Below are 24,908 nucleotides of genomic sequence, written 5' to 3'. Positions count from 1 at the left end.
CTGAACGACGGCAAAAAGGCACAACTCCTAACCGACAACGTTGTGTATTTGTTGACTTTGTATGTGTGCCCGAACAAACACACATACACAAACGCTTGTTTCCAGAGAAACAATCTTTTCAAAGAAAAAGAAGAAAACAAGATTGAGGGAAAATTGGAGCACAATTCCGAGGAAAAGAAAGGAAAAACACACAACAAACATCAACGATTCATTCGTTCGAGGTGAGGTGATCCAGAGTAGCGGGGTGAGAATCCAATTGAGAGGTTTCTGAGCTCGAAACATCAAATCGATGGGGAAGCTGCCGTGATGGCAACGTTCGTTTGATCTCCCGTGCCGTGGAAGCCGTCGAAATCCGATTAGAACTTCAAAGCGCAATCAGCTGCAGCAGCACGAACCACGTTGGAGTCAAACAATTTTGAAGCTTTTTTTTTGCTAGCTGGTTGGTTTTGCTACAACCAGATAATCTCAGCTTCCGATTGTGTAAAGTGTGAGCGAGCATAATCCAAACGCTACTGGATTTTTTTTTGTTGCAAGCTGAGGCGAGCTGTTTTGGAGCTTCATTCAACAAGTTGATTTCGGGCATCGACGAGGCACTGCTGGGAGCCTCTGGGTGGTGGTACCGTACGGAGTTGGCCTTTGCTGGCAGACGCCAATCGGTTGTAGCTTCTATCGTACGGCGTAGACCATGAACAACCCGAAGGGTTGGAAATTTGGTGGTTGTTCTGCATCGAAGAACTAGAAATACGCAATTTTTGACGGGTGTATCCAAATCAACCCCTCAGAAAACTATTTCGTGACATTTTTTTTAACTCGTGAAGAATACATGCAAATCCCTTATGTATGAAAATCAAAATATTAAGTAATACACGTAATTCTAATATTAAAATGTAGTTCTAGATCTTAAAATTACCTTTTTGCAATTCCGTCGTGAAACTATTTACTTTTCCTGTCATTCTTGAACGACGAAATAGCCTACTTTTCTGTACCAAAAATAACAGAATCGAAGAGCAACACTTTTCAAAATAAATGCTGAAAAGTTCTACTTTTCAGCACTTAAATGGGTGCTGAAAAGTTGAACTTTTCAGCACTTGTTTCGAAATGTAACACTTTTCAACATTTTTTCGATTTAAATGATTTATTGGCAAAATACATGAAAATTTGACATAAAATTTCAATCAGTGTGTGTTTTTTGGAATTGCTAAAAATGTTGTATGGAACTCGTTGCAAAACTTGATTTGTTCAGCACTTTTCGTATTTATCCAACTCGGTGAACCTCGTTAAATAAATGTACGACTCATGCTGAAAAAATCCTCTTTTTGCAACTTTTTGCATAAACTACTATTATGGCTTATTACTAATGCAAAAAAAATCTTAAAAAGAAATCGATTTGTGTATAGACAATACATCATTCAAGCTATGACCCAGCAAATGTCATCATATGATCAAATCTTTTTTAAATCAAGTTTTTTTTTGAAAAAGTGTTGTTTATTCGTAAAAGTACTTTATTTTAAGTTTCAAGGTCAAATTTGCAAAGAAAAAGTATGTACATTACATAATATGATATATAGGTAATTTACCATAAGTTTGATACTGAGCAAAAATTTTGTTTTTTTTTTAAGTGCTCATGGACTGCAAATATTATGCTCTGTACCTTTTTCTTGTCAATTTTTTTCAAGAAAATTTTCTATGGAATTTTATGAACCTTTGACATAAACAACCATGGGCACTATTGAAAAAAGCTGAAAGATTGCAAAATTTTCTCAAAAATCAAGTTTTGGGTGATTTACTTTGAAATGAAAATATGATTTGAAAAAATGCAACTATGCTAAGCAGGTATAGTTCAAATGTTTATCATTTTTTCCGTTGAAATGTGTAATACATAAAAAAATGTATTTTTTTATTCAATATTGAACCTATTTTCTCTATTTTCTATTTTTTATCCTATTTTTTAATGTCCAAAAAATCATATTGAATCGATAATTGCACAAAACATCGTCCAATTAGCGCAACCTCAATCAAAGGAGAATCATTAATTTTGGGGTCCTTAGAAACTTGTGCACTAAGAATTGAATTAAAATGTGCAGACAGTGCCGAACGGTTTTTATCCAAAGTATGTATTAAGAATTAGTTATTTTGCTACTTATTGTTCAAAATACAATAATAATATTTATTTGTAAAAGACAGTGCTACAAGTTATTTTTTTTTTTTAATATTTAAAAAAGCAAAATTTGTAATTTGTTTTTCAAACCATGGGTTATTTCGAATGGTGTCTAACCGTCTTAAAAAAATGTTATGAAAGTTCGAATTTTCAAAAAATGCAGTCTTTCAAAAAAATATTTAAAAAAAATGCAATATAGGTATCAATCAACTTGATAATTTGTACAGATTTTCAATGTGTAATGAGTTTAAAGATAAAACGCTCCCATTTTCCCAGTACAAGATTTATTGAAATTAACCAAATTTAAAAAATTGGCTGTATGCGATAAATTCAGCTTTATTTTATGTTCATTCATAATTCGGAAAAACTTTGTGTATGTTTTCATTTTATTAAAAACATTATGAAAAATACAACCATTGAAAAAAAAAACTTTCAATATATACTTATGTAAGTGTACCAAACAACATAAAATTTTAAAAGATTTTGAAAGCATTCTTATGTTGAATGTAAAATGGTAAAATTTTCACATAAAAAAACATATTATTCAATCATAAAAAACATGCTTCATAATTTGCAAATATGCTTCACAATAAAGTACAACATTTACTGATAAATACTGACATGTTTACAAAAAAAAAAAAACAGTTGCTTTGTTTGTTATTGTAAAAGTTTCTATATGTTAAACTACTGTATTCATTGGGAATAGAGCCGATGCGAATATTTTTCGCAGTTTTTTTCCCTTGAATCTCTTCGAGGTCGAGTGGGTGTGTGGCAAAAAAATAATAAAAATTGAAATATGTATTGATATTGATATTATAACAATATTTGAATGAAAATATATTTTTTAAACACATTTCAAACTAATTAAGTTTTTTTACATGATAAGTTTTTAAGATAACTAAAATTGAAAACTGGAAATTTCACAAATTAGTTCTATTTTAAATACCTAATATTCTTATTTGGCAAAACTTTCAATCGATTTTAACAGAATTTTAACAAAATATTTATATATCAAAAGTTTTTTTTCTTTGAAGGTCCTATAAACATATGAAACACAACCACCTTTCAAAAAAACTCTAGATTCTTTACAAAGTACTTGTTTTGATGTGAAATTTTCATAATTTGCAGTATGAGTATCAAATGACGTGAAATTTCAAATAGATTTATTTTGATCGTTATCGTTATCAAACCATGATAGCGATATTACTAAGTTTAGTGATTTTTTACGCTGAAATAATGCAATTTTTGCGGGAATTACTATTCGAAAACACAAAATTTCACACAAATTTCACAAATCTTGAAATAGCAAAAATAACCTAAAAATCTTATGTTACACATCCGGAAATGTATTTGTACATTTAATTATATATTATTCATAAAAGATAGGTGATTTTTCAAGCTGAAAATTTCCAGTTCTCACTAGGACCATCTAACCAAATCACAAAATTTAGTTGGATTTCACCGAACTAAGAAAAAACTAAAATATTCAAGAAAATGGCTGATTAGTTTCAAAAATCTTAGTTTTTACGAACAGTACATGCAAATTTCACCTCAATCTAAAATAATTTAAAACCAGCCCAATCGTGCAGAAAGTGATGATAAATGCAGGAAAATGCAATTAATTTCAGATTATTGCACTTCTTTTCACAGTTTTGAAATATTTTGAAAAAAAAATATAATTTTTGTTCCTGTATATAACAAAAACACAAGTTTGAAGCAATTTTATGTTGATCCAAAAAGATCTTTGAATGATTTAAACTTTTATCAGGACAACTCATCGCTTGTGTGCTATTTCCCAGTCAACTCAATCGGAATTCTGAAACGGAATTCATTTCGAATCGTTTACGTATTCCGTTTCAAACGCAACAACCGGTACGTACACGGAATCGGTTGTTGCGTTTGAAACAGAATACATAAACGATTCGAATTGAATTCCGTTTCAGAATTCCGGCTGAGTTAACTGGGCTTGTGACACGTCTGCTGTTAAAAAGATAGAACGCGACGAATTATAAAAGGATTTTTTGCATTAGTCTATAACAAATCTATTTTAATGCTAACGTTCCTTTTAAATCGAAAAGTTCAACTCAAGATTTGAAAAAAGTAAATATCAAGTTTTTCAATTTGTGGATATTCTTTTTAATTTGTTGTAATGATGCATTAATTTTTTAAAATCCTTGAATTTCACGGGATTTCGCAGAAATTTTAAAATTTCAAGAATTTCACGCTGTCCGCAAAATCCTGAAATTTCACTAACCCTAGCCAAATTTGGCCAGTTTTTCACGACTTAGTAGGAACATTGTTGTTAAAGTCAGAGTTAGAATTGGTGGAGTCGAGATTTTTTCAGGATTTGTAGCTGAAGTCGAAGTCACTAAATATGTCATATTCTAAAACCTTCATTGGAATCCCTTCCCAAGAGATCATCCCACTGGGTCGCTAAATCCTAATAAAAGCACCACGCAACAAGTCCCTGTTGTGAATAAAGCGAGTTTGCAGCTCGCTAGCAGCCCTTTTTGCGGCCCGGTATTTGTTTGTCAAGCGCTTCGGTATGGCTTCCTCATCATCATCGCGCCTCATCCTGCTCTGCTCTGGGCACAAATGGTGATCCTTCTCTCAACGAGAGCTGCTGGTGCTCCACCGGTTTGTTTGAGGTTAGACACCAAATATTGGCACGTTCTGTTGTGTTGAGCTCAACTTTGCCTAGCGGTATGGTATTGAAATTTTTGGCAGGTACGAAGTGACGAAGGACGTGATTGTAGCGAAAATGAGGCTGACAAAGTTTGCACAATACGGCGATTACGGACGATTATGTGAAGGGATGACTTTTTTTTAGTGCGGATTTGAACTCACCTTTCCTCCAACGGTCAGCTGATAGCCCATGATGGTCGGCGCTTTCAACTGTACTGGACAGATAAATCCAAGGTCTCGATGAGCGTTGACCATGTTGTTCCCGCTGGGAATCATCGCCGAGTGCTGACTGCTGCCGGCCGCTCCAGCTCCCTGGTTCTTCCTGGGCACCTGATGCGGCTTGGTGGTGTGCATGGCACTCGTAGGCATTGGCGTACTTTCCGAGGAGTTGTTCTGGGAGACGCATAGTTCCTTGCCGTCTTCGGGGAACTTGGAGCACTCTAGGTTCTCCGGCCACTGGAAGTCGAACGTCCGCATGATGGTTTCGCAGACCCGAGCTGATTCGCACAGCGATCGACAGGGTGGGATTGGGTAGTTGAGGATCGTGCAGACTGGAGCGTACAGGGTGCAGAGGAAGAACTTGAGGTCCGGACTGCAGTCGATTTTGACGAGCGGGATGAACTGGTGAACCTCGAGGGCGGCTTCTTCCTGTTTGGTGTGTCCGATCAGGTTCGGCATAATGGTCTTGTTGTACTGGATGTCCGTACAAAATGGGATTGTGATGGGTTCGCAGCGATTGTGGTGTTGGAAGTCGTCCACGCTAATGCTGGACACTTCATGACCCCCGAAGGTCTCCTGTTGCTGAATGGATAATCCGACGTTTGCATAGCTCAACAGCAGGACAACAGCCCTTAACATGAAACACACTTTTGCCATTTTTGCCTTCCCGAGCAATCCCACACCCCTTAACACCCTCTTTCACGTATGCTCTTTTGTATTGCTCTTAACTTTATTAAGCTCTTCACACAGAGCGCTTCCCGGTGTTATTTTAACACGCACACATCCACTTGCTCTCTTCAGCTAAATGCAATAAACAACACAGACATCACAAGAGATCACGTAGAGCCGCGCGCGCGATGATTCTCAACACCAATACACACACACCCAGTTGATGCCGCTGCTTTCTTTTGTACTGCGCCGCCTGCTGCGTGTGTTATATTTTTAGACCCGCGCGCTCTCACTCACACCACTGCGCCACGCACCGCAAGGCCTACTGGCTCGTAATTTACCAACATTCTACTCTTCAGCCAGCACTCCCAAAGCGCAATGAAAACCCGATCTCCGCTCACACTTCACTTCACCCGAAGTCGGCGAACATTCACCCCCAAACGGCTCCTTCGAACGATGTGTGTTTATTCTCCCGGCATCTGGTGTCGGCTGCTTCAGGGCCTTCTGCGACCTCTCACATGTTGACAAATGCCAGACACTCGCTACTCAGTTATCACTCACTTGCCGACGACCGACCGCGACTCGCTTGCTTTGATCTTCGCCGACACCGCGTCTATTGCTTATCTACCGCGCGCTTATCAATCGCTAGCGAAACAATACCGTCAATTAATTAGATGACGTTACACCACCATCAACAACCGACAAACAAAAGAAGCAGCAAACACAAAACGGAAATTCCAGCGCCCGGCGACACACAAAAACACGATCCACAAACCCGCAGTTCCGACGGCGAAAGCGTCCGAAATACAACTAAAGACAAGTGGCACTCGCAGACAGACACAGAGCAGGAGCACTGACAGTTGCGCAAGGTTCGGCTGTGTTCCCATCATCTCTGCCCAAAAAACGCAGCAACCGATGACGACCGACCGACGGGTTTCGGGCTGTTCTCGCAGCACGGGTTCATCTGCTCTTCCTTTCTCGGAGAAGAAGTCAGCGTGTTTTGGTTGTATTGGTGCGAGCGGAGGTTGTAAACAATTTTGGTTTTTAGGAGGAGGAGGAGGCGGTGAGCAAGTGTGAGCGCAAGTGGATGAGGGAGAGAGGAACGTCAAAACTGGTTTGACAACAAAAGGAGCACTTGTTGACGGAGTTAACTGGTTGGGACTCTGGTGGAGAAAGATGGAACTGAAGTTGTTAGGTTGGTGTCTTGACTTAATTTAACTAGATCAGTTGAATGGATTTGTTCGATGAGGACTGGATGAACTGGATAATGCAAGAAGTCAGTATCTCTAGATCAGTAGAAGATATCTACGAGAACAAAAAGTCCATCTGGTGGCCAATAGCTTAATCGCCTATTAAAATGAGATATCAGAGCGATTGATGTAGCTAATGCACAGAGTGGTTCTTGCCAATACTATGAAATTGCTACGAATTTTGTTAGTTTCATTTGAAAAACATAGAGGGAAGATCAAAATACAAAACTTTATAATCATTTGAATTTAAAATATCGCTTTGTTTTTTTTTTTTTTGCTCATATTGTTGTTCAAGCAGATCCTCAAGCATATAAGTTCAAGTGCTTTTTTGCTTTTTTGTTTTTTTTTTTGCTTTTTTGCTTTTTTGCTTTTTTGCTTTTTTGCTTTTTTGCTTTTTTGCTTTTTTGCTTTTTTGCTTTTTTGCTTTTTTGCTTTTTTGCTTTTTTGCTTTTTTGCTTTTTGCTTTTTGCTTTTTGCTTTTTGCTTTTTGCTTTTTGCTTTTTGCTTTTTGCTTTTTGCTTTTTGCTTTTTGCTTTTTGCTTTTTGCTTTTTGCTTTTTGCTTTTTGCTTTTTGCTTTTTGCTTTTTGCTTTTTGCTTTTTGCTTTTTGCTTTTTGCTTTTTGCTTTTTGCTTTTTGCTTTTTGCTTTTTGCTTTTTGCTTTTTGCTTTTTGCTTTTTGCTTTTTTGCTTTTGCTTTTTGCTTTTTGCTTTTTGCTTTTTGCTTTTTGCTTTTTGCTTTTTGCTTTTTGCTTTTTGCTTTTTGCTTTTTTGCTTTTTTGCTTTTTTGCTTTTTTGCTTTTTTGCTTTTTTGCTTTTTTGCTTTTTTGCTTTTTTGCTTTTTTGCTTTTTTGCTTTTCTGCCTTTTTGCTTTTTTGCTTTAGGGAAACTTTTTCCATCGAAACCTTTCCACCAATTCTATCTAACAGTCTAATTCCAAGGTTAACCTCACCTCTGATTTGGATTCACAATTTTACGACTGTTTCTCTGACTGTTTAGCTTAGTTTCTGGGGAACAACATCTGAAATGCCATGACCCCTCTCCAAAAATAGTACTGCCCAATAAAGGCGACCAAAACATGCTCCCAGAACATCTGTACTACTGTAAACTTAATTATTTAAGAGCGCACTAAAAATTTGTACCCCAACTTAATGAGTGCCCAATAAAAAATATTATTTATGGCAAGCTACCAGTCCACACAGGTCTATCTCTGAAGCTTCATTTCATCAGTGGTCGTCGCCTTCGGCGGTACGACTCATCTCAAAACTTTTGTAGTGCAAATTTAGAGCAAAATTTACTGTCCGGGGGGAACATTTCCTGCAAAACTTTAATAAATTTACAGCTGTTGTTGGGGGGCGAAACAAGTCCGAATGAGTGCTTTTATTGCACGTGGCTTCCACCAACATAACCGCTCAGTGGAATCAATTACCGAAAGGCATTATGCGAGGGAGCCCTGTTGTCCAATAAAAGGCTAATTATTTCCAATTTTACATCATCCGCCGTCAACGACTCCTTCGTAAGACTTGTCCCGCCATTTTCGTATATGACATTATTCGGTGTGGCTCTTTTGGTTGGATTTTACGATCTGCCACCACGTCATTGGTTGCGAAAAGACCTCCGCACAGTGAGATTCGATTTTTGGTCAGCTTGGTCTAACTTAAAAATTGCTGTTATTGGTTCTTTATAAAAAGATTTGTAAAAATATCTTAAATTTTTAATGGTCTGTTGAAAATGGATTTTTTTTTTAATTTATTTCAATCCCAATGTGCCAAACACTGATGATTCAACTCAGTAGGTCATGCGATAAAAGTTGGCAAATTTGGGACCTTCTCCAAGAGCCCACCACTTTCATGGCCTACCGCGATAATCGCGAGAGATGGAATGCTTTATGATTCATTGACTACTTGATGTCCACGGTGCCGTGTGAGTCGCACGAGGGGACAGCAGGACATAAATGACCTGTTTGCAGTCAACTGCTGGGTGCTGTGATCGGTTCCCCGCCCTGAGGTGGCTCGAGGGGATTCCATGGCCTTATTTGGGGTACTGTAATTAACTGTTTTGATTGGGCTGGTAATTATCGTGCCTTCGGTGGCCTGTATGACTAATTTGATGGAATTTATGATCTGAATATCGGGATATTGAATTTTAAGATTTTGTCGCAAATATTTGTTAAACGTTAAACTTTTGGATATTTTTAGGAAATATTTTGGTTAGATAACCACAGGTGATCAGCGCAAATCAATCTTCAAAAAGTGAACAAGTCATAATCGCTCAAGTTCCAAAATTAAAACCTCCTTTCAACTCCAAACGGCGACGACAGTGACCTGACCCTATCTGATAAATGTCCCAAACAACTTCATTTGCCCCAGAGCAACGCCAAATATTTCCCAAACAAATTAGTCTATGTCAAGCGAGTTCAACGGACCTTCCATCATCTAGTCAGCTGTGAGCTCCAACGGTGTCGACGCCGGCTAGATTTGAACAAATGACCAATTAATAGCTTCAGCTCAATCGAGGTCGCAACCCATGAATGAACCAAGGACTTCACATGTGTGAGTATGCCAAGTTCTCCGGGGAGTTGCGCTGATTAAGCCGCGGCGATAAGCCACCCCGTTGAAGTACACGGTAGCTCAAGATCTGGCGAGACCCCCTAACCAAGTGACTTCGAATCCGCTTGAACGAATTGAATCGCCATCAATCATATTTTTCACTTTCGTTTACGCTTGCAACATTTGCTTGGCGCGACTTAGTCAGCAGATTCGGTTGATTTGACAGGTGGTGGCTGGTGGGCAAAACGCTTTGGTCAATCAGCTGTGGTGTGGTTTGGTGTCCTGTAGGGCAATTAAAATGATACATGGAGCGGGGTTGAGTGATTGAGCTGGTTGAGCTATGATCAAACTTTTCAGATATTTTGCGCACCAATTTGTCCCTGTCCAAATAAAGATTCGGGGATAACAGCGAGTGGTTATTGGGTTGCAGGTTTGAATTTGAAATGGTGAGTTCAAGTTGACAAGGTGTATGTATGACCAGAGATTAAACATCATGTTTGTCTGGTTAGGTAATAATACTGCATCGCAACTTTTTATTTTTTTTAATGTTTGAAAATAAAAACGTCCCTCACTCCATCACTTACTGTTTGATTCATGCACATTTATTCTCACCCTCTAAACTACACTACACTACACTACAATTCGATGCCGGTGTGCTCATTTGTACTAAGCTTGCTAGTTTTCCTATCTAAATTGAACAAGAGAGCACACGGGCATCGAATTGCTGATAGTCATTGCCTTTTTACTCATTTTCACTTACTTATTGTCATCTTTACTCACTCATTCGGTTACTAATTCACTTTCCGTTCTCTCTCACTCAATCATTTTTATTTAATCTCACTTTCTTGGTTTAGTTGTAGTTTTTACTAGTAAACTTTTCTCAAAGGGAGAGGGATGAAACAAATTGAAGAATTTAATTTGGTAACTTAAAAAAAACAGATTTGCATTCCCTTAATTTTGTTTAAAACATGAAAAGTTAAAGTTAATTTTTGCAAAAAAAAAAATCCTGAAAAGTGCCTAGGTTGTTTATGGACTTCTAGACTACCTCACTTTTTCTCGCTTACCTATTACTTATTCACTCAATCACTCACTCGCATACTAATTTACTCACTAACACACTAATTCACTCACTCGCTAACTTACTTACCCACTGACTATCTAACTCACTCATTCATTCACTTACTCACTCACTAACTCACTCATTCACTCATTCACTTACTTACTTACTAACTCACACACTCACTCATTCACTCACTTACTAACTCACACACTCATTCACTCACTCACTCACTCACTCACTCACTCACTCACTCACTCACTCACTCACTCACTCACTCATTCACTCACTTACTTACTAACTCACACACTCACTCACTTACTCACTCAATATCTTTCTCACCCACTAACCAAATCACTCACTCACTCACTTACTCGCTGACTAATTCCTTCACTTTGACTTGATCTGAGCCAAGTGTTTCCTTTTTTAAATATGTCTTGGCAAAACATTAGTTTGGCTTGCTTCGGTAACTCAACTCTCAGTAGGAAAATTTTAGCAAATTCGACTCATTTTCAACAGTTTTGGCTCGGGTTCAAAGAACAACTGTTTGCACGTTTTAAATTTTTCTATGTCTATCCACAATTTAAATTAATTACAAATAGTGATACAAAATTCATTACAATGAAATAATTCACAAACTTTTTAATTCAGTGAATAATTAATTATAAAATCTACGAGAGTTATTTGTGCAAGGCTTTGTTTTTGAATTATTTGAAAAGACAAAATATGTTGCAGGAATCATGAAATCACTTTTTATGCCCATTTTTTTTATTACAATTCGAGAATATGAGTAAACTAATAACTAAAAATATGATGAAATCAATCAAGTTAGTAAGTGATTGAAAAAACCAAGTAAATTTAGTGAGTGAAAGAGTCTGTAACTGTGAAAAATTGAGAAAGTGAGAAGTCACAGCCACTAAAATTCTAGGCAACCACTATATAGGTCATCCTTGTGGCCCTGTTGGTTATCACATCAAATCAAATCAAAATTGAGTAAGTGAAAGATTTAGAAAGAATGTTGAATGAGTGAAAGAAATTGGATCAAATCGAGTGAAATATAGTGTGTGATTGAGTCTCAGTGAGATGAGAAAAACAGAAAAAGGAAGAAAGAAAAAAAAAGAAGATATTGAGTATATGCGATAACATAAAAAGAGGGAAACAATGAATAAGTGAGTGTCTAAAAACGTGTGAAGATTAGGGTACCCAGTAAAAATGACCCCCTGCTCCACAAACGGAAAACAGTTTTTCATACAAAAATGACTTTTTAAAATCACTTGTAACTTTTCAGGATAAAGTTTTACAGTTTTGGTATTTTATACAAAGTTTTAGAGTATTACATTTTCAATTAGATCTCACTTTTGGGAATATTTTGATGGACGTAGCGCACCGTGCAGACCAAACCATAAAAAAATTGGATTTTCCATACATTTTTTCGATTTTTTCCATACAAACTTAAACTAAGAGTATCAATGGGTAAATGCTCATATTTGTCCCAGCGTCCTCAAATATCTCAAGGAACAATATTCAGCTTGTCGACAGAAGTTTGGAGAAAAAGTCTCATATTCTGGGCACCCTAGTGAAGATGAGTGAGTAGGACTTACTTTGAACATCACATTTTTGAAACAGCCTGAATTTCTTGAATTTCTTGAATTGATCAAATTTCATAATTTTTTTGGTTTTTCTTTAATTTCTTGAATTACTTGAATTTCTTAAATTTCTTAAATTTTTATTTTTTTAAAATTTCATGAATTTCTTGATTTTTTAAATTTTTAAACTTTATGAATTTCTAGAATTTTTTGCATTTCTAGAATTTGTAGAGTTTCTGGATTTTCTTAAATTTCCTGAATTTCTAGAATTTCTTGAATTTTCAGAATTTTCATAATTTCTAGAATTTCTAGAATTTATAACGATTCTAGATTTTCTTGAATTTTTTAATTTCTTGTTTTTTCTGAATTTATTTCTTATAAATCTAGTATTTCTAAAATTTCGATAATTTTTCGAATTTCTTGAATTTCTTTAATTTCTTTAATTTCTTGAATTCTTGAATTTCTTGAATTTCCTGAATTTTTTGAATTTCTTGAATTTCTTGAATTTCTTGAATTTCTTGAATTTCTTGAATTTCTGGAATTTCTTGAATTTCTTGAATTTCTTGAATTTCTTGAATTTCTTGAATTTCTTGAATTTCTTGAATTTCTTGAATTTCTTGAATTTCTTGAATTTTTTGAATTTCTTGAATTTCTTGAATTTCTTGAATTTCCTGAATTTCTTGAATTTCTTGAATTTCTTGAATTTCTTGAATTTCTTGAATTTCTTGAATTTCTTGAATTTCTTGAATTTCTTGAATTTCTTGAATTTCTTGAATTTCTTGAATTTCTTGAATTTCTTGAATTTCTTGAATTTCTTGAATTTCTTGAATTTCTTGAATTTCTTGAATTTCTTGAATTTCTTGAATTTCTTGAATTTCTTGAATTTCTTGAATTTCTTGAATTTCTTGAATTTCTTGAATTTCTTGAATTTCTTGAATTTCTCGAATTTCTTAAATTTCTTGAATTTCTTGAATTTCTTGAATTTCTTGAATTTCTTGAATTTCTTGAATTTCTTGAATTTCTTGAATTTCTTGAATTTCTTGAATTTCTTGAATTTCTTGAATTTCTTGAATTTTTTGAATTTTTTGAATTTCTTGAATTTCTTGAATTTCTTGAATTTCTTGAATTTTTTGAATTTCTTGAATTTCTTGAATTTTCTGAATTTCTTGAAGTTTTTGAATTTCTTGAATTTCTTTAATTTCTTGAATTTCTTGAATTTCTTGAATTTCTTAAATTATTTGAATTTCTTAAATTTCTTGAATTTCTTGAATTTCTTGAATTTCTTGAATTTCTTGAATTTCTTGAATTTCTTGAATTTCTTGAATTTCTTGAATTTCTTGAATTTCTTGAATTTCTTGAATTTCTTGAATTTCTTGAATTTCTTGAATTTCTTGAATTTCTTGAATTTCTTGAATTTCTTGAATTTCTTGAATTTCTTGAATTTCTTGAATTTCTTAAATTTCTTAAATTTCTTGAATTTCTTGAATTTCTTGAATTTCTTGAATTTGTTGAATTTGTTGAATTTCTTGAATTTCTTGAATTTCTTGAATTTCTTGAATTTCTTGAATTTCTTGAATTTCTAGAATTTCCTGAATTTCTTGAATTTCTTGAATTTCTTGAATTTCTTGAACGTCTTGAATTTCTTGAATTTCTTGAATTTCTTGAATTTCTTGAATTTCTTGAATTTCTTGAATTTCTTGAATGTCTTGAATTTCTTGAATTTCTTGAATTTCTTGAATTTCTTGAATTTCTTGAATTTCTTGAATTTCTTGAATTTTTAAAATATCTTGAATTTCTTAAATTTCTTGATTTTTTTGATTTTTTTTAATTTCTTGAATTTCTTGAATTTCCAGAATTTTTTGAATTTCGTGATTTTTTTGAATTTGATGAATGTCCTGAATTTCTTTTTATTAATTTTCTTGAATTTCTTGAGTGAGTAAGACTTTCCTTGAAAATCATAAATTTTAAACTGCTTTCAAAGAAAACAAGCATTTAAGTATAAATTTTAGTAAACGTTGATAGATTTTGCATTTAATTTTTTTTATCACACGAAAGTGATCTTTATTTAAAAAACGGCATAACTCTTCCATCGTCATCCAATATCCTCACCGAATGGCAAGGGTAATTAATTTTCCGTTGAATTTTTCAATCCTTTCCATACTGCACATCTCTCCTCCTGCTGCTGCCAGATTGAAACCAGAACCGCTCAACTGACAACGATAATACCTTGTAAGTAACCTTTCGCCTGCCTCACCACAGCGCCGACCTTTGGTCCCGTTCAAACGTTTTTTTTTTTTACAACTTTGTGGTCGAAAATTTATAGTTCGTTCTCGGCCGCTCGGATCATCTCCGCGCAAGTCTTGGCCCGTGACACAAAGCAGAGATCTCCGGTGCAAAATTGTGGTTTTATTTTTCATTTTCTCAATTTAAATTTAATGCCCTTATCGTGAGGCAGCTATCTGTGCTGGTCGCTGCGCTTTGTGAGCGCGTTCAAGGGTTCGGGGATAAATTTCCGTTTGCCACCGAAATTTATTACCTTTTCAAAGAGTTTTTTTGTGTGTGAGTTTGAACACCCAGTTTAGGTGACTGCCAAACCCAGATTGACTTTTGGCTCAGGAATTTCCCAGGAGAACTTTGGCAAATACGACAGTCGATAAGAAGTTCAGGAAAAGCAGTTGAAAATGGCTTATTATACAGAGTTGTCTACCAAAGATTAACGTTGTTGTAAAACTTTTCGAAAAGAGACTTCTTATCAAAGAAAGGTTGGCAAATTTTCATTACCCCGGCAATTGTGGCGCAAAGTAAACCGCAATCCAATCGGGAGGTCTTGATCCGAACTGTGGCTTAGCAGCACAAGCTCAACGGAAGAGAGGTAACCAAGAACTAATTTAATCAATTCCACAGAGGGAGACCCCCTTTGGCAGCTAGCGGACCTCTTTTGAGGTCTCGACCTGCTCGAACGAGTCGTGTAAGATCAAGGTTGATGGAACTGGCCACGGTTAGCTGAAGCGCCACCAGCAACACCGAGGTCCACGGCGGTAAACTTAATGTAAATAATCAAAACTATTGATTAAGAAAAAAAAAGTGCCGTACCCTTAAGAGAACACCTTCAATTTCCGGGATAAAATTGAGTTATGTTTGGAGCAGAGCTAGGAAAAGCGGTTAAGAAATCGTGTCCAAGTCTCGGGAGTAACCAGGGAACCGTTAGTCACGATCTTGAGGTGAATCTTCGGTGTGATCTTGTTCTGGTCGGAGAATGCCAAGGGCGCCGCGCCGGGTGAAAAATGTACCGCAAACTGGTAAGTTATGTTGGACTCGATGGCCGACTTGGTTTCACATTAATTTTCTTTTATGCTGGTGAGAATGCTTCGAATTTCGAAGGTTCAATTTCTTAAATCTCTTGATTTTTTTTATTTTTTTCAATTTTTGGAATTTGTTGAATTTGTTGAATTTCTTGAATTACTTGAATTTCTTGAATTTCTTGAATTTCTTGAATTTCTTGAATTTCTTGAATTTCTTGAATTTCTTGAATTTCTTGAATTTCTTGAATTTCTTGAATTTCTTGAATTTCTTGAATTTCTTGAATTTCTTGAATTTCTTGAATTTCTTGAATTTCTTGAATTTCTTGAATTTCTTGAATTTCTTGAATTTCTTGAATTTCTTGAATTTCTTGAATTTCTTGAATTTCTTGAATTTCTTGAATTTCTTGAATTTCTTGAATTTCTTGAATTTCTTGAATTTCTTGAATTTCTTGAATTTCTTGAATTTCTTGAATTTCTTGAATTTCTTGAATTTCTTGAATTTCTTGAATTTCTTGAATTTCTTGAATTTCTTGAATTTCTTGAATTTCTTGAATTTCTTGAATTTCTTGAATTTCTTGAATTTCTTGAATTTCTTGAATTTCTTGAATTTCTTGAATTTCTTGAATTTCTTGAATTTCTTGAATTTCTTGAATTTCTTGAATTTCTTGAATTTCTTGAATTTCTTGAATTTCTTGAATTTCTTGAATTTCTTGAATTTCTTGAATTTCTTGAATTTCTTGAATTTCTTGAATTTCTTGAATTTCTTGAATTTCTTGAATTTCTTGAATTTCTTGAATTTCTTGAATTTCTTGAATTTCTTGAATTTCTTGAATTTCTTGAATTTCTTGAATTTCTTGAATTTCTTGAATTTCTTGAATTTCTTGAATTTCTTGAATTTCTTGAATTTCTTGAATTTCTTGAATTTCTTGAATTTCTTGAATTTCTTGAATTTCTTGAATTTCTTGAATTTCTTGAATTTCTTGAATTTCTTGAATTTCTTGAATTTCTTGAATTTCTTGAATTTCTTGAATTTCTTGAATTTCTTGAATTTCTTGAATTTCTTGAATTTCGTGAATTTCTTGAATTTCTTGAATTTCTTGAATTTCTTGAATTTCTTGAATTTCTTGAATTTCTTGAATTTCTTGAATTTCTTGAATTTCTTGAATTTCTTGAATTTCTTGAATTTCTTAAATTTCTTGAAATTCTTGAATTTCTTGAATTTCCTGAATTTCTTGAATTTCTTGAATTTGTTGATTTTTTTAAATTTCTTGAATTTCTTAAATTTCTTGAATTTCTTGAATTTCTTGAATTTCTTGAATTTCTGGATTTTCTTGAATTTCTTGAATTTCATGATTACGGATTTGTATAGTTTGCATGATTTGTACAATTTGTAAGATTTGTAGGATTTGTAGGATTTATATAATTTGTAGAATTTGGAGAATTTGCTAAATTTGTAGAATTTGTTCAAATCTGTAGAATGATAGATATTGTAGAACTTGAAGAATTTGTAGGATTTGTAGAATGATAGATTTTGGAGAATTTGTAGAATTTGTAGAATGCGTAGAATTTGTAGAATTTGTAGAATTTGTAGAATTTGTAGAATTTGTAGAATTTGTAGAATTTGTAGAATTTGTAGAATTTGTAGAATTTGTAGAATTTGTAGAATTTGTAGAATTTGTAGAATTTGTAGAGTTTGTAGAATTTGTAGAATTTGTAGAATATGTAGAATTTGTAGAATTTGTAGAATTTGTAGAATTTGTAGAATTTGTAGAATTTGTAGAATTTGTAGAATTTGTAGAATTTGTAGAATTTGTAGAATTTGTAGAATTTGTAGAATTTGTAGAATTTGTAGAATTTGTAGAATTTGTAGAATTTGTAGAATTTGTAGAATTTTGTAGAATTTGTAGAATTTGTAGAATTTGTAGAATTTGTAGAATTTGTAGAATTTGTAGAATTTGTAGAATTTGTAGAATTTGTAGAATTTGTAGAATTTGTAGAATTTGTAGAATTTGTAGAATTTGTAGAATTTGTAGAATTTGTAGAATTTGTAGAATTTGTAGAATTTGTGTAATTAAAAATTATCATTATCATTATTATTATTATTTTTTAAATTAGTAGAGTTTGTAAAATTAGTAGAAATTGTAGAATTCTTAGAATTTGTAGAATTTTATAGAATTTGTTGAATGTGTAAAATTTGTAGGATTTGTAGAATTTGTAGAATTTGTAGAATTCGTAGAATTTGTAGAGCTTTTAGAACAGGGGTCCCCAATCTTTTGGCCCTTCGGGCCAGATCTGATTTTTCTGAAGGTGTGGCGGGCCGGAACTAATGTTTGATAAAAGTTGAAAAAAATGACAATATTGTTAAATAATATTATTTTGAAAAGGTTCTTTTGAAGTAAACAAATAAATAAACCAGTATTGCAAATAAACTTCCAGGTTTTTAGAAAGAAAAACAAAAATAACTGTAAAAAATGTGTTTTATTATCATTGACTTTAAAAATATATCTTAAATTCTTTGATCGTTGCAAATTTTTTAAAAGCTTAATTTCTTCAACACAACTATATATTTAAAAAATCAATGAGGCATGATACAATTTATTAACAATCATCATTTTTCAAAATAAACTTTTGTGCCCCCTCATAAATATTTGCAGTGATCTTTCTTTTCAGTATGAATAGCTTGCCTTTCAAAAGTTGGTCTTAAAAATTCCATTATTATTTGTTTACTCATTTATTTAAAAATTAATTTTAATCATGTAATTCAAAACAGAGATGCATCAATTTGTAGTAAACACAGTAAAAACTGAAAGAAGTTTAGTGTGTCATTATAAATTTTTGACAAAAAATCTATTTTTATTTATATTTTACATTCAAACGAATCGGATAGTTTAGTTTTTATGTGCCATTTTTCAGTTTAATATTTAATATATAAATCATAAGAATCAATTTCAATTATGAAGAATGTTAGATTTTGAAAAAGCAAATGCAAGATTCAAATAATACGTTGAATCAGCAACATTTTATTGTAAACGCAAAAAAAATAAACAGAATGTTTCATATTTAAATTTAGTTAACACAGTTTTTTTATTTATACACTAATTTTATTAGTTGAATATTTCATGAACAGCCTTGAGTTGAGGGCCGGTCATAGAACAATTTTAAAAAGCCGTCGCGGGCCGGTTGCTGGATCCGGCCCGCGGGCCGGACGTTGGGCAGGCCTGTTTTAAAACTTGTAGAATTTGAAAAATTTGAAAAATTGAAATTTTTTTACAGTTTATAAAATTAGTAGAATTTGTAAAATTTAAAAGAACCTGTAGAATTTGTAGAATTCGTAGAATTTTTAAAGCTTTTAGAACTTATAGAATTTGATTTTTTTGTTAAATTTGTAGAATTTGTAAAATTAGTAGAAATTGTATAATTCTTAGAATTTGTAGAATTATATAAAACGTGTTAAATGTGTAGAATTTGTAGAATTTGTAAAACAAGCAGAGTATGTATTCTATACATTCGAATTTGAGGATTATTTAGAATTTTAATCTGTAGAATTTGTAAAATTTGTAGAATTTCTAGAATTTGTAAAGTTTGTAGAATTTGTAAAATGTGTAGCATTTGTAGTATCTGTGTTTTTTTTTTTGAATTTGTAGAACTTGTTCAATTTGTTGAATTTGTTGAATTTGTAGAATTTGAAACAATTATAATATAGTTTGAAGAAAAAATATGATAAAACCTTTTCACAGATTTAAACAATCATCATCCAACAGACAGACCAATTCAGACGCTGATAATTAGTGGGGTGTGCATTCGAATTAGGAGCCATCAGACATCCACCGTACCGTAAACGAAGCCATCGGGCTAATGATTATGGCAAGGGGATCTTATGAATTTGATGCTTTTGACCCAAATCGTGTTAGCAATCTACCGTGACTAAGGATCTTTTGCAAAAGTGATGTTAGTTGCGTTTCGTAAGTTTAAACAATGTTTTCCATTTTTGACGTCAGTTCTAAGAATCGAACCTTTTTCTTGCATTTTTATTTTATTTAATTCCCCATGCCATCAACAGAACTTAAATTCACAATCACCAATCATGAACTACCAGAAAACGTCCAAGAATGTTTTTCGAGAGTCACACCGAGGGAGCAGACTTGTCGGTGCAGCAATGCCAAATATCTCAATTATCTCGCCGTAATGTCTGAATATTTTGCCGTTTTTTGCAGTCTGTGTGTGTCCTTTCAACCAGACTTGAAGAAGTCGAGATTCGATTCGGGAGGAGAGTGACATCGGAAAAGAACAGCAAATGCAACAGTTTTTTGTGGGATTGGGGGGATTGCGACGTGTTTTTTATTCACTTTATTTCTTAACATGGCATCTGAGAAACATGTTTTGCCGAACTTTGGTGGTTTAAATCTTCAATGGTACGTTAAAATACTTAAGCGGTCATCGTTTTTCCGAGAACGGTTGAGTTATTTTACAATGTGTTGATTGTTTTCCTTTGAATAACTTTTGTTTTCAATTTCGACCAATTGCATTTGGGATTTTTTTTAAGTTGCCTTAAATTTCATTTTGCAGATTTAAAAATTCTGTATGACTCATAGAACTTAAATACACAAACAAACTTAACGATGCACCTTAAATTGATACCTTTTATGCGATTTCATTACCTAGAGCTTCAAAACCATTTCGAACTGGGGCCTTAAACCTCTCTTTAATTGGTTGTCTCCGGCGTAGCCACTATCAGCCCCCTTCCTCAAATCATCAGTGAATCATACCCTTTGGAACGTTTAAAATCTATAATTACGGGTGCAGTGTGTATTTATTTGGTCAAAAAGACACACCACAGACGTTATTTTCCCGACGCCCCGGAGGCTCCAAATTGCTATAATCGTCCCAACCAACTTTGGGCAACGACGGAACGTAAAACCTGTGAGCCAAACATAAAAAAAAATCCACCTTAACGATGATGATGCACCTCCTGAGAGAGGAATTCCCTCCTTTCGGACACTGCAGTTTTCAGCAGGTGAGTAACTGTTTTGGCCTTTTTGGATCGAAGTTCGTTTTTATTTCGCTGAATTGTTTTTGAGCGCCTCTTTCAATGAATGCATTTTCTGCGAAAGGACAACCCCTCATTAACGGGGGTTAAGTGCTCGTGGGCTTTAATTCACCCTCTAAAGCAACACAAGCTTTGCGCGACATTGAGTTATGATGGTGAAGTGCGAAAATAATTATGTTGCACTGGACGAGCAACTCCCTTGGCAAATTTTTATTCAAACACAGCAAACCTGCTGAAAAAGGTAGAATGATGACATCATGGTGAGAGACAAACTCGGACAAAAATGTATTCAAAAGGGTTGTTAGAATGGGCGCAGAAAAGGTGGCGGCATTTTTTTTTTGTTCTGTTTGCACCCGAGTTTAATGATGCACTTGCGATAGCATAATTATGTGCGAACAAGGTTTTGCTTTTTTGTGCGAGTTTCACTGGAGAGCCAGCAGTGGAGCAATATTTAGTTTAGTGAAATGATATTCAATTTGTCTTTTAGGCTTTTAGCATAAATTTAAAATCAACAAAAAATAAGATTTTGAATGCTAAATATTAAATTGATTACATTTTTTTATACTGGAAAGTGTATCAAAGATTTGAAATACAAAACTTTGAATTTAAGCCAGAGTTATCAAAAAATCAAAATAATATGGAAACCTGTAAAAAAAGGTTTATTAATTTTTCGAAAATTTTAAAATTTGTTAAGTAGTTTTATACTGGGTGCTGAAAAGTGGTTAGCAAAACGGCCTCAATTTTGAACTGTCAAAGTGGAACCAATTTACTGTTAGCTATAAGTGGAGAGTATTATTATCGATGCAAAATTATTTTTTTGCAAGAATCATTTTTTTTTTTGCTTTTGAGGACCAGAAGTTGAAGTCAAGTAATCTTAAGAACATTAAAAGCGAGATCGTCATTTTTTAATAATTATGCATGTAAGTTGTTCATAGAGCCGATGCTGTTGTACCATCCAGAAGCTGTCTTAATTGTTTGATTCCGTTTTCAAAACTACTGATTTAGTGAAAGTCTTTTCTGTTTGTTGGATCAGCTTTGCTAGAATTAGCGATGATTTTCGCTGGACCAGGAAGAGCTGCAGGATTCCAAAATAAACCGAGGTATTTATCTTCAACATCGCAGAATGAAACTCTCGTCGCAGTTCTTGGTCACCCGTAAAAAAGAAAAACCTTTTCTAACCGAAAGAAACTTGAAAACACACACAATTTTCCAAAATAATGTAGAAAACTAGACTAAATAAAACGCATACAACTGATTATAAAAAAGGCTCATCTACCAATAAGAAAAGATGCAAACAAAGTGGGATCATTCGAAAATCACGTTACGCATTCTCTCTATTCATCACCCAGGTTTTATACATGCAGAAAATCACAAAATTTCATATTACAGAATTTTTTTGAATCCACTAAAAGATGATTTTCAATCACTCTTGAAAGTTTCATGAAGATATTACATGGTTAAACTGAGTTAGAGACGATTTTAAGCTCAACATGCCACGATATCTCGAGATGGGATTGACCAAATTGGCTGAAATTCGGGGTGAAGACTCTCAAGACATATCCCGTGTGCATGACGAAGCCTGATTTTAAATTTTCGCTTTTTTTAAAAAAATCGAAAACTGCTGATTTTTTGTATGAAAAAAAAAATATTTTTAATCTTTTTTAACATAAGTTTTTTGAAAATTGGCTTTCGTCATGCACACAGGACTGGTTTAACGAGTCTTCACCAAAATTTTGAGCCAATTCGGTCAAGGCAGTGTTAAGATATCGTGGCACCCGCTTTTTGAAACTGCTAACTTAAAATAGCAAAATTTCGGCAATGATACAACAAAATGTCTTCAATTTTGTTTTGATAATGGATGAAAATGTATATTTCAATTCCCTGAAAACAGATTTTTAATAAAATTAAGTGTGAGCAACTCTCTACGATATCGACCATTTTTATTTTTTGTATTTTTTTATTTGACTCAAACTTTGTGGGGGCCTTCCCTATGACCAAATAAGCTATTTTGCGTCATTGGTTCACCCATACAAGTCTCCATACAATTTTGGCTGCTGTCCATACAAAAATGGTATGTAAATATTCAAACAGCTGTAACTTTTGAGTGAATTTTCTGATTAATTTGGTGTCTTGGGCAAAGTTGTAGGTATTGTTGAGGACCTTTGAGAAAAAAATAGGTACACGGAAAAAATTGCAGATTTTTTTTATCAAAATTTTATTACTAAAACTCAATTTCCCAAAATAAGTATTTTTTGATTTTCAAGATTTTTTGAAATGTTTTAGGGGACAAAAATCCGCAACTTTTGAGCCATAGTCAAAAAATCTGCCGCCGAGTTATGAATTTTTGAAAAAATAGTGATTTTTGGAAATAATTGAAGTTTCATGCAAAAACAAGTTTGACATTACTTTTTAATGCAAAATTGAATTTGCAATCGAAAAGTACTTTGCAGATTTTTTGATAAAGGGCTCCGTTTTCAAGATATAGCCACCGAAAGTTTGATTTTAGCGAAATATTTGCAGTTTTTCAATTTTTAAAAATGGTGACCATGAGTGACCATTTCTAAAAATATTTATTTTTGAAAAGTTCAGAAAATTTGCTATAAAATTGTCTAAGAGACATTGAAGATTGGACTTCGGGTTGCTGAGATAGAGCCGCTTTAAGAAAAAGAAACACGAAAATTGAAGTTTTCTAAATCTCACCAAAACAACCCACCTTTTTCTAATAACGATATCTCAGCAATTAATGGTCCGATTTTCAATTTTAATATATGAAACATTCGTTAAATTTTCCGATCTTTTCGAAAAAAATATTTTGAAAATTTTTAAATCAAGACTAACATTTTAAAAGGGCCGAATCTTGAATATTACGCCCATTTAAAATGCTAGTCTTGATTTAAAAATTTTCAAAATATTTTTTAATGTTATTTTTTTGGAATATTTTTTAATGTTAATATTCCAAAGGTCGTTGATAAGGTTCAGCTTGTGAAGATGCACTACCTTCCCTTTATTAAGCAATCGAATCCAGAAGGGAAAAGATCACCAATTATGTTGGTCAGAGCCGGGATTTGAACCCCGATCTACCGTTTACTAGGCAGGAGCGTTACCAAGCGGTACATGTGGCCCAGATATTGAACAGTCATCATTAGCAACACAATAATCCAAGCTCAACTTTTTTGGAATGTCATTAATCTTCGATGTTGCAATTTTGCCATTCCTGGTACAGCAACTGCGAGCTCCGGAATTGTTTAATTGGTACAAGCTCATTTTTCACACCCCGATTAATACCTGGTGTATGTCTGTGCGTAAAGGTGTGCACCTCTTGCCAAATTAGGGCTCTCACATTCCACAAAAACCCAACGGGGTTGGTTCGATATCCTGCGGTGAGTTCCTCTCAAATCGAGAGCAAATCCTCCCAACAGTGTTGGAAGACTGCTTAGAGAAAGTCGTTTGAAAGATGACTTTCCCCAAAAACCACAAACCTCAAGTTGCCTCGTTAGTTCACACTTGAGCGATTGGTTGCTGCTGCTGCTGCGGTTTTTATAACTATTCGTCGGGCTCTTCAACTTGTCTAAATCCATCCAGACGAACCACTCATAACCTATAAGTTATGGCCCAGCCCCCAGCCAGTATTGGCTTCCAAAAAGTGTGGCCAACGGCGCAGCCACGCTGTTATTTATTAAATTAAATTCTTAATTTGAATGATTTACGGGTCGCACACACTTTTGACTGCTACACTCTTGTGTTGTGTTAAAAAGCCACGAACAAACTTACATACAGGCACATGTACAAAAAATGAAAGGGACTCATCTAGTGAAATGACGCTACAAAGGAATTTTTGTGTTTTTATTGTTCTGGAAGGCACTGTAAATAAAATCTAAATCTTAAAACTCTTTAAAATTCAGAAAAAACATCAAGTTATTATTATCAAACATTTTTCATAAATTTTACAAGAAAATTTTTCACCGTGCACCCTCTCCACATTTTGCATGGTGCCTGGTGTCATTTATGTCGAGTAGCTTGGCGAGGCTCTCCAGTCTTTTGGTCGTTTTCCCTTTTCACATATCACACATGAATGATGAGGAAGTGGCCAACGCGAACAGTGATGACACTGCTGTTGTGAGTGTTGAGCCAAAGGAAGTGCAGCGCTACATGCTCCACCGTGCTTACACACACACACGCGTTCTCCGGTCGGTCTCTTTTGCTCTGTGTGATGCTGATTAATGCTCGGAATATGATGAGTTATAATAAAATTTATTACATTTTTATTGCCGCTCGGGAGACACCGTGGGATTAATAGTAGGAAAAGTGTAAATAAATACAAAATAGTACAATTTATTTACTGCAAATCCTTTTCGAAATATCCACACTTTGGAGGATTTTTGTTGTTCT

At 34.0% G+C, this 24,908-nt stretch overlaps 1 protein-coding gene across 1 annotated transcript in view; it reads right to left on the bottom strand.

Annotated features, from left to right (window-relative positions):
* LOC6040089 (frizzled) overlaps positions 1–6,640 on the bottom strand; it is a 161,098-nt gene extending 154,458 nt beyond the window's left edge. Inside the window, exon 1 of the mRNA XM_038254405.1 lies at positions 5,006–6,640. Within this exon, the coding sequence (XP_038110333.1) occupies positions 5,006–5,719 (714 nt within the window). The 5' untranslated portion in view covers positions 5,720–6,640. The remainder of the gene's footprint in view (positions 1–5,005) is intronic.
* Between the last annotated feature and the right edge of the window lie 18,268 nt (positions 6,641–24,908).

This window comes from Culex quinquefasciatus, chromosome 2, assembly GCF_015732765.1.
Source record: "Culex quinquefasciatus strain JHB chromosome 2, VPISU_Cqui_1.0_pri_paternal, whole genome shotgun sequence".
NCBI lineage: Eukaryota > Metazoa > Arthropoda > Insecta > Diptera > Culicidae > Culex > Culex quinquefasciatus.
This window is presented reverse-complemented; position numbering and strand designations above follow the sequence as displayed.